Source organism: Ipomoea nil, unplaced genomic scaffold, assembly GCF_001879475.1.
Source record: "Ipomoea nil cultivar Tokyo-kokei standard unplaced genomic scaffold, Asagao_1.1 scaffold0268, whole genome shotgun sequence".
In the NCBI taxonomy this organism is placed as follows: domain Eukaryota; kingdom Viridiplantae; phylum Streptophyta; class Magnoliopsida; order Solanales; family Convolvulaceae; genus Ipomoea; species Ipomoea nil.
Window position 1 is genome coordinate 480,933 of NW_017616696.1, and position 10,978 is coordinate 491,910.

General features: G+C 36.8%; 1 protein-coding gene across 1 annotated transcript; it reads left to right on the top strand.

Moving 5' to 3' along the window:
- The first annotated feature begins 2,469 nt into the window (after nucleotides 1-2,469).
- LOC109153909 lies at nucleotides 2,470-10,012 on the top strand. The gene is made up of 9 exons (XM_019301808.1): nucleotides 2,470-2,974; nucleotides 5,664-5,764; nucleotides 5,855-6,215; nucleotides 7,077-7,928; nucleotides 8,029-8,083; nucleotides 8,312-8,373; nucleotides 8,538-8,644; nucleotides 8,725-8,812; nucleotides 9,277-10,012. Exons 1-9 carry the CDS (start codon nucleotides 2,849-2,851, stop codon nucleotides 9,577-9,579), a joined length of 2,055 nt encoding a protein of 684 aa, XP_019157353.1. The 5' UTR covers nucleotides 2,470-2,848; the 3' UTR covers nucleotides 9,580-10,012.
- Nucleotides 10,013-10,978: the final 966 nt, after the last annotated feature.

The window sequence follows — 10,978 nt, forward strand, 5'->3', positions numbered from 1 at the left end:
TTTACAATTTAAAAATTAATATCAAATATTTGTATTTTGTAATACTTATAATTCTCAATTCAATAAAAAAAAAAATCCAACCTACTTTAGTTTTTATGAGTTAACGCACAAATTGTTTAAAAAGAAATAACAACCTAATATCATTATATATATATATATATATATATATAGGGGAGGGATGGGGTGCGGGTGGTGCTTCCCGTGCGGTTGTGCGGGTGGACGCACATTAACCATTACACTGCCTCACTTTAAGTATACAACACACGCACATTAAACACACAAACAAAATACATTCAGAACACAAACTCACGCACCTTAAGTACAAAAGTCACGCATCTTAAGCACAACCCCCACGTACTTAAGCACAAAACTCACGCACTTTAAGTACAAAAACTCACGCACCTTAAGTTTTAACAACAACTCACATTAAGTACACACTCACGCACATTAAGTACAAAACTCACGCACTTTAAGCACAAGACTCACACAACTTAAGCACAAAACTCACGCACATTAACCACAAAACTCATGCACTTTAAAGTTACAACAACATCTCACACCACAACACACATTAAGTACACACTCACGCACATTAAGCACAAAACTCACGCACATTAGGCACAAGACTCACGCACCTTAAGTACAAAACACACGCACATTAAGTATTACACACTCACGCACATTAAGCACAAACCTCACGCACCTTAAGCACAATATTCACGCACATTAAGTACAAAACTTGCGCACATTAATCACCCGCACAACTGCACGGAAAACCTTCACCTGCACTAGAACTTAAACCTATATGTGTCTATATATATATATATATATATATATATATATATATATATATATATATATATATATATATATATATAAGTTTAAATGCGGCAAGACCCAATTAAGACTTTACTAAAAATCGGTTGAAAAATATGGTTACTAAAAATTAGAGGTTATCTAAAATTCTAAACTAATTAAATCGGCTGAAACCGAAAAAATAACGAAAGAAAAATATGAAAAGACAAAACTGTCCTTACTAAAAATAGAAAAAGTCATGAGAAAGACTAAAAGTGTCCAAAAACTAATAGCCATGGATGTTAAATGACAAAAACGATAGTCTGGATCTTTGGGATCAAATTTGAAATTGTCACCAAAGACAATTAGGGATGTCAACGGGGCGGGAGAGATACCCCCCATCCCCGGCTCACTTTTTTCTTAACTACCTTATTCATGAACCTTTTACCCTTAAAGAACGGGAGTTATGTCCTATCCCCCATGGTGATCCCGACTTAGTGAGTTCTTTCTTCCGTGATGAACTGTTGGCATCAGTCCTACATTTTGTCTATGTGGACCAAGGAGAAAGGGGGCTCGGCGGGCTGCAACGGAGGAAGCAAGGGCAGAGACTACTGACCCTGGAAAACGACGTGAAAAAGCCAGACCCGGAAAGGAGAAGGGCCGGTTTTTTGGGGGAGGGGGGGGGGGGGGGCATTTGGGAAAGTCGGGCCGATCGGGTGTCTTCATTCAAGCGACGGTACAGAAGAAGAACGAAACGAAGTGAGAGGCCGGGGGCAGGGAAAAGAGTCGAGTCGATCAGGCTCGACGATCGGGAGAAACAAAACGAAATCAGGATTTGGCAAAAAATGAAGCAAGGCTATGGATACCATCACCAATCACGAGGAGAATGATTGGACCTAACCCTTTATACATGCTTGCTTCTTTTTCGGCCCAGGCTAGTTATATATATATATATATATATATATATATATATATATATATATATATATATATATATATATATATATATATATATATTGGGGACGGGGCGGGGCGGGGGAGAGTACTCCCCATTCCCGCCTCCGTCCCCGTCCCCGACGGGGAATTCAAAATTACCCAATCTCCATCCCCGCTCTCTTATTTCTGTCCTCATCTCCGCCTTCGTAAGGGTGGAGAATCGGGTTCCCCGTCGAGTGCGGGTACAATTGACATCCCTAAAGACAATGAAGCTTTGGTGGAATTAACTCTTACAACACGTTTAATTCACAGAATGAATTTTGAGGTAATATGAATGCTATTCCATAAGGAATGAAATAGGCAAGGAATAGAATATGAATTCTATTCTATTGTTTGGTTCGCGGAAGGAATAGACTTTAGGAATTATATTTCAGTGGTTGGTTGGTTTGGTTGGCGGTTGTAGAGTATTTTCGATATTATAGTACTAAAGCTATTCCCAAATACTTGGGAATAGCTAATACCATGGAGGTCCCTTAGGATTGTCTATTCTCCCTGTAAAGAGAATAGCTCATTCACGAGAATGCTATTACCTTGAATAAAATAATAAAATAAACAATGAAATAGATTTATTCTTGAAAACGGTATTCCATTCTTGACCTATTCCATGAACCAAACCTCGTGAATCAAATTCCTCCGGAGGTTGAAATCGAAAGATTAGATAAGAGTAATAAAAAAGGAAAGAGAAAGTATTCAAAGATTGGGAAAATCGTTTCAATTCTCCAAATGTTCAAAACAATGGCACGCTAATGCCGACCTAGGTTTACAGGTCCTTTTAATCTTTCTCTCAACCCTCCATACACAGAGCATGACCCTTTTCTGGAGGGGGCGGCAATCTCTCTCCGCCGTGGAAGTGTGACAATCATTTCTCCAAGAAGTTCAACTGCTGCTCATATTATTCAGAAAATCACTATTCTCACACTATTCCATATACGTTAATATACGCGTATACGCATTTGTATATCGCCGATTAGGGTGTTTTCGCGTGGAATAATTAATTTTGATTGGATAAGACTTTGTGAAGTTCATGCGCAAAAAGTAGGTCTGGAATTGAGGGGAAATGGGGAGTGGAGATGATCGGACGTTTAGGGCGGATTTCAGCGGCGAAGGAGTGGCGCAGCTTCGGGAGCATGTGAAGGAGAAACTCAAGGAGTTCATGGGGGACTACACTGACGATACACTCGTGGTATAATATCATTGAATAATTTCCCTTGGCTTATTGAAACTTTGACAGAAAATTGGTGTAAATCACGGAGAATGATTGTAGTGAAAAAGCGTTAATATACTGCATGTTTCCAGTAGTGTTGATGTTGAACTGAATTGGCTGAAGATTCTGTTGTACGTGTCATTGTCTGATGTCTGTATGAATGGGAAATATACAACTTTACCTCTACATTATGAGTTCCATTTATTTCGATTTTACAATTTTTTTTATTTCTTCATAGTTTAGTTTGTGTTTTTCAAACAGAAATACAGAATTGACATTATTAAGGAAGTTTTTAGGTGATTGTAACTATTGCCACATATATTCATGCATGACATTCAATATTGAATGAATTAAGTTGCCCATTATATCCTGAGTAGTGGATATACACAGCTTTCTTCAATTGTTCACAGAGCCAAGTTTCAGCATTGTGCTATGCTGCTGTGCAATGAGGGCTGTTAGTAGTTATGCAGTTTGATTGATAAGAGCTGTTTCCATAGTTTAGCTTGCGGCTACAGGGAAAGAGTTTGTAAGTCTCAACAGCCTTACTTCCCTTTAATAGTAGAGACATTATTTAGGCAGGGTGTGTCCTATGCAACCATTTGATCAAATTCCCCAGTTTTTATGCTAAAGGCTCTTGTAAGAGTCTGTGAAGCTTCTCTATATGAAGTTCATGTGCTGATATTTTACATAAGCTCAGTTTTTGTTTTTATGAGTTGATGGACTTGTCTAACTATGCAAACAATTTATACCCATGGAAAACCTAAAATTTATTCCAGTGCAAATTTGATTATGTTGGACAAAGACAAATTTCACTTATGGAATTATGGAAAACCTAACATCAAGAAACAATGGTTCATTTAATTCCACCTAACTTTTCTGTTTTCACAAAATTTTTGGTTTTCTTTTATCAGTAGTAAGGGCAGTTTTCTTTATGTTCTTATATATATATATATATATATATATATATATATATATATATATATATATATATATATGTATGTATGTATGTATGTATGTATGTATATCTTATGCTAGGCTTGTCCTTGTGACATTCAATTCAATCCTCACTTTCTTTGTTCAATGAATGAAAGCTCTAAACAAGTACAGGAATAAATATATTATATTGGTTTAATATATTTATGGTTGTTTTATGAGATGGTAAAATGCTGGTCCCTTGATGTTACTTGCTCAAGCTAACTGTGGTCTGTGGTACTTGTTAGATTTTCCGTTTATTATAATCCTTTCTAAACTTGATTGCTTGGTGTACATCTTATTATCTTTTACAATCCTATACTTTTGCCAGCTTGCTGTATATATGCTATTAATTGAATTTGAATGTTAGTCCTGCGATGAAAGAAGGAAACAGTGGTTTGTTGTTTGAGGCTTTCTATTGATGTTTACAAGGTTGTCTTGTGTACTGATTTTGATAAGCATGCTGTTTTGATCTTTTCAATGTGACTGTTTGATATTGGTGAAACTTAGTAATCAAAGAAGAGCTTTTGACATGAGTATGGGGGTTAATATTATTATTGTCCATTGAACTTTTGTGATAGGGAACCAATAACCTTACCTGTTTGATGAACAATCATTGTACCATGGATGGTCCACCTTGTAAGGTGGACCATTGACATAAGGTTCATTTTTTAATATGCTGAAGGTACATTTTTAATACATTGAGTGTTATTTTTTGTGTACTGTATGTTCATTATTTGGTATACTATCAAATAATGAATCTTCAGTACACAAAAAATGAACCTTCAATATATTAAAATGAACTTTTATCCATGGTCCACAACATAATTTTCCTTTGATGAAGGTCTCATTCATGTTTATGAGGTCTTGGACTTAACTAGAGCATGCGAAGCTGAGAGAGTAACTGACAGTTTTTGGTTGTAAACAATAGGTGTGTAGCAGAAAATATTTTCAGTATTACTTTGTAAACTAAAGTAATTGTGAGTATGTGATTATGCTGGATAATGCTATTTTCGCGGAGACACTTATAGCCTGCTTAGTAAGTGAAGAATTCTCCCATTTTCTAAAAATGGAAAACAAAGTACTTTTTTCCAGCTTAATAAAGAAATTTGTAAAATACATTTTCAAAATTTCCCAATATGGAAACATACCTAACTTCACATATAATCATCACCATAACCCTATGGGCTTCGTCCTCACTTATCTTTCTACTACTATCATTACCTACACCCCACCACTATTCACCTACCTACTCATTAACTATCTTTATTACCATCATTGATTTTTTTTATCCACCACTATCACTGTATATAAATAAAACAACTGGACTTCAAATAAGTTTGTATTTTATGGAAAATAGTTGAATTTGAACATATTTCTAATTTTCAATAGAAAATAAAAACTTAAGAAAATTTTGGAAAACTGGAGATGGAAAATAGAAAACATTTTCTATAACTAAATGTGCCCTTAAAACCTGACCTGCTTTGGGGGATATTGATATACAGTACTTTGTTTTGGTAGTTATTAGTTATCTGTGGATCTTATCTTTACATCCTGGAACTATTTTTATCCTTGTAAAATGTGATATACTTGTGGTGAACTACTAAAGTTAACTTGCTATATAATTCTGTAAGTGTTTAACAAGAGATTTTTTTTGGTTCTGGAGGTTTTGTAATTGTATGTTATGTGTCTTCAGGAATATGTAATAGTCTTGCTTAAAAATGGAAGACATAAAGAAGAAGCAAGGAATGAATTGGATGTTTTCCTTGGTGATGACAGTGACTCTTTTGTCTCATGGTAATTGTTTTATTTTGTGTAAATTGCACTTGCAGTAATTGGTTTTGAGTATATGGTCATTCTCGTTGCTGATGTCATTATCTTGTTAAGGTTGTGGGATCATCTTGGTTCAAATTTAAATCTATATGTACAACAAAGAGAAAACCCTCTTGATGATGTGATCACAACAAGACCTGCCAGTGATGAGAAGGCTGGTAAGAATGACACTTGCCAATTGGGATCTGAATCTAACAAAGTTGAATCAGACAAATCAAGACCCCGCCACAGAAGGGAGTGGAAAGGGCTGGTGAGAGATACAGATCAACACCCACCTCTACGAAGTGTTGTGGTTGATATTAGTCACAGAGAAGAGGTAAAACATAAAAAACCTGGTCGTATAAAACGATCTATCTCACCCCAACCAGAAGTTCAGAGGAAGAGAAGTCGGCATGACTATCAACGTAAAATGAAGGTATTTTTTGCTGATACTTTTAAGTTTTGAAACTATGAGCTGAAGTACTGGTTGTTTACATGTTTATGCATGATGGCTCATCTGTTTGAAATTAATGATCTATCAAAATCTTTATATATATGTGTGTGTGTATTTAGTGAAAGCAACTTAATACTGTATAAGCTGATTAGCCTCTATTAGAAATTACTGGTCATGTAAATTTAAGTACCCTTCCAATTCTATAATTGGCAAAATTCTTTAGATTTCTGCCTTAGACATGGGTGAAATAATGCCTTTTTTCCTCTTTTAGTATAAGAGTGTAATGTAATTTTTGTGGAAAATGGGATCTTGGTCTATTAGTTCTCAACATATGGTTTTAGTATGTTGGGTAAAAAGGGTTAGAGTACTATTAGGTGGGTGTATTTTGGAATATTAATATTAAGATGCTTGAATGAGCATATTGTGAAATATATCCTTTCCTTTCCTGTGAAATATGAGGATTTGGTTGCATGTGCACTGCCTTTCCTGTTCAGCCTAGATCAATAAGATACCAAAGTGCATAACTCTTTTTGCTTATGAAAACAAATAATTTATTGGTTTTGAAAATGAATAATACCAATAGAAGCAGTGTTCTGTGTTCATGTGCTTATATTTCACCATCGTCTAACTTATATTATTCAAGACAGTCTATTCAGCCAGATAAGTTTGATACTATTGTAGAAATAGAGGACAAGACGAAAATCATTTTTTAGCCATACTCATTATTACCTTTTGTTGTAGCTCCTTGAGATGGTGGCACTGTTCATTATGTTGGTAGAAAAAAATTGTGACTTGGGTTTTGGATGCTCCTCTATTTAATCCCAGCTTCTTGCTTTTTGATAGAGAGAAGACATTTCTCAAGCAACAATTGCCGCTCCGCGGAGGTTGCTGCAATTTGCAGTGCGAGATGCTGTGGCTACCTCAAGGCCGTCTCATTTAGCTACTGAACCATCACTGAAGCGTATTCGCTCTGTGGTTTCTACATCCTTGGAGGACTCTTCAATAGAAAAATACCTAAACAGAAAACAATCTGTTGCAAGAGGACCGAATGCCATTGTGACTGCTATTAAAGCTGTTGCTGAAGCTGCCAAAGATGTGACAAAGGTTAGGTCCTCAGCTAATGTGTTTGATAGGCTTGGTCATGCCGCTAACACAATGGATACCTCAGCTCTGGTAGAGGAGTCAAGGGAAGATATTGCTGAAGATACGGAAGATGAAACTTTTGTTGATGTTATGGAAGTTCCCCCAACGTATCATCAAAGAAATTATACTGGACAGTATGCTAGAAAATTGCATGGCAACACTGGGATGACTTTTGATCCTGGATCAGATGGAGGTTATAATGACATTAATGTTGTGGGCCAAGAGGATTTGGGTGCCACATGCACATTTGTTGGAAAGGCGGGTGTTAGCCCACTGATGGTTGACTACAGTGTGGTTAACACTGCGGATGGAATAATGCCTAAGGCATTAAAGAATCAGGATCAACCTACATCCATACGAAATGCTTCTCGTAAGATGATGACTGGATCCCTGAATGTGAATACTTGGAAATCACCTCAATATCAGGAGGCAAGGAAGGCATTGAGAGTAGAGGCTTGTGAATCTACAGAAAACAGTGGGGCTGTGGCTGCCAAGCTTCGCATGCCATTTTTGAAAAAGAACAGTGATCCTGTGACAGTTGAGAATAGGAGTGTAAGATCTGTTTGATTTTATATATTCTTTTATTCTTTGCCTAGAACATCTGTACTAGATTCAAACATTTTACATGATCATATGCATCTTTGTGGTTCAGTTGAAGCCCAGTGCAGATACAGAAAGGGAATCCCAAAAGATACAGTCTGTTCCTGGTCAGTCTTATCTTCTGTTTTTTAGTTTTTAGTTCATTATTTTCCTTGTGAGGTCCTTAATGGAAGTATTTTTTTAGTGTATTTAGGATCAGATTCATATATGTACAGATGTACTTCAAAAACCATTAAATTCTTCCTACTATATGTGCATTGCTGTTTTTCAGTTGTAATCTGATGTGTTTCCCACTTTATCTTATTGGTTACTCTTTATTTGTTTGTCTTGTTCAGGCTTATATTCTACTGGTCCAGCCCCAGTAGATACTGATTCCCGGACAATTTTTGTCAATAATGTAATCAACTACAATCTTATATTTCAGTTGGCCGGATGGATCAGGAGTGCATTGTTACCATATCATTACTAATTACTAATTCCCTGCTCCCCCTCCGGGGTGTTTTTATTTTTATTTTTTTTTTCATTGTTTGTTTGTTTTGTTTTTTGTTTTTTTAATATCAGGTTCATTTTGCTGCTACAAAGGACAGTCTTTCACGACACTTTAATAAGTTTGGAGAAGTGCTTAAAGTGGTCATTTTGACTGATGCTGCAACTAGACAACCTAAAGGGTAAGGTCCTTTATCCTGAGTAGCTCTGTTTTCTTCTAAAAGAATCTCGATACGGTTGTCTAAAGTTGTTGCAAAAGCAGGTCAGCTTATGTGGAGTTCATGAGAAAGGAATCAGCGGAGCGTGCTTTATCTCTTGATGGAACCTCATTCATGTCACGTATCCTCAAGGTCTGTTTACAAGTGACTTGCTTTCTGGTTGCTGACAGTTTCATGTGAATCTTCTTGGTCAATTACTTCTCTAACTTCTGTTATTTTCTACTGGTGATCAACCTATAACTGGATGATGTTCTGCATAGTCCTGCTGTTTGAAAATGTTAAATATTTGAAGTCCTTGGCAATCTCACAAGCTTGTAACATATTCACACACTTCCATTTTTGAAACTTATCCTTAAAAGTGGAAGCTTTATCAGATGTGAGTATTGATGTGCAGTGACTATTGATTGTTTAGGTCTATTTCTCTATTTCTTGAGTGATCAGTGTGCATAGGTAGTGAACTTGTATGAGTGTGGATTTAACTGTAGTGTTAGGAAATGGTAAAAATTCTATTTCCTTTGTCTTTCTTGCTTTTTTCACCTCTTGAGCAAAATATGTTTGTTTACTTGACCAGATCTTATGGTTTTGCCTTAATGCAGGTTGTGAAGAAAGGCTCGGCTCCTCCAGAACCAACATCTGTCATGACTTGGCCTCGAGTAGTGAGAGGAGGCCCTTTCGCCACTTCTAGGTTTGGCAGGGTTCCTTTTCCCCGAGGCATACCGAGTGTATATAGGGCCCCCCAGCTCCCGATCAAACCTGGTGCAAGGAGCATGCAATGGAAGCGTGATGCTAAGTTAACTTCAACAGAAAATGTTGGTACAGCAAGAGCCTCAAACAATGCCATGTCATCTATGACTGCTCGGAGCATGACATATGTTCGGGCTGAACAGAAAACAAATTGAAGTTTTGGAGCTGTAAAAACTATTCTTTTGATGGCCCTCTAACGTCTAACAACTTGGAAGGATGAACGTGCATGGTAGCGTTGATTATGTTTTGCTTGATCATACATCAACCAAGCTGGGTGACGGAATAGTGGAAAGAAAGGGTTTAGTGGATGGTAGTGTTTTGCTTTATTTATCGTTTTATGTTCTCTGTTTCCCTCTACAAGGAAAAGGCGGGCTGGAAAGTTGCATTTGTTAATGCAAAGGGGATTTAGTTCTGATTTTTTGTTTGTCCTAGAATTGATGGTGAAAAGGAAAAGTAAAAATAAAAGTACAGGGTATTAGCAAGAAACACTAATATGCAATTCTGCATGAAGTTGCTGTGGTAGATGAAATTCTACAACTGATAATGATAAATTTGATATTACATCTTATCTGGACTTTTGTTTGGTTTTACTGGTTTTTTTTAACCAACAGCATACAACTATTATTAATCCAGTAAGTCAAGAACAAAAGAGGTAGGGGACCCCTCCCATTGTATAGGGCCACCTTGGGAACCAACCGCTTTGGCTAATTCAGTAAGTCAAGAAGACAAGAGGGGACCCCTCCCATTGTAAAGGGTCGGGGCACTTCCGAAGAAAAGAGGGGACCCCTCCCATTGTAAAGGGTCGGGGCACTTTAGGAATCAACCGCTTTAGCTAAAGCATGAACGAGTTGATTCATTAAATGCTGAAGGTGAGAAACACGGCAGGAGCTTATAGAGCTCATAATAGAAATACAATCACTAATGACCATCCCAACATAGACCATCCCTTAGGTATCCTGTAGTAGAGATTCAAACAATCAGTGTTGACACAAAAATTAACAAAAACTTACCCCCCAACCACGAAAGAGCCTTCTTACAAGGCATGACCTCCGCTATTAGTGGGTTTTGAGCGCAAGCTAGTGGACCGTTGATCGCAGCTAGGAAGCTGCCATTTCCATCACTTTCACTTGAATGTGTAGATCATGAATATCAGTTACATTTTTAATATATTAAAAGTACATTATTTTTGTATATAAAAAATGTACCTTTAGTATATTAAAAATTATTTTTTATTTATAGTCCAAACAATTGTGTGGACCATGGTCCATGCAATAATGATGGTACCATCACCAGACATTGCCAGAAAAAGGCCAACATCAAACAAAGCCGATTTTTGGCTATGCATAATGCCCAACAACACATGACTTTAATTTTAGAGGGTCCAATATCTATTTTTGACCTAGCTTCTTAAGAAATTAAAAAAAAAAAAACAAAAAGAAAAATATGCAATTAAGCCCACATTCCTTCACACGGAGCGTTATGCTATGCATCCGTCTGCACCATGCATGGTGCACAAGGATGCAAAAACGACGTCGTTTTGACGTCGACTTTTAA

Coding starts and splice junctions, on each gene's coding strand:
- LOC109153909 (XM_019301808.1), top strand. CDS start 2,849: ATGGGGAGTGGAGATGATCGGACGTTTAGGGCGGATTTCAGCGGCGAA. Junction 5,765..5,854: donor AGTGACTCTTTTGTCTCATG/GTAATTGTTTTA, acceptor TATCTTGTTAAG/GTTGTGGGATCATCTTGGTT. Junction 8,374..8,537: donor GGACAATTTTTGTCAATAAT/GTAATCAACTAC, acceptor TTTTAATATCAG/GTTCATTTTGCTGCTACAAA.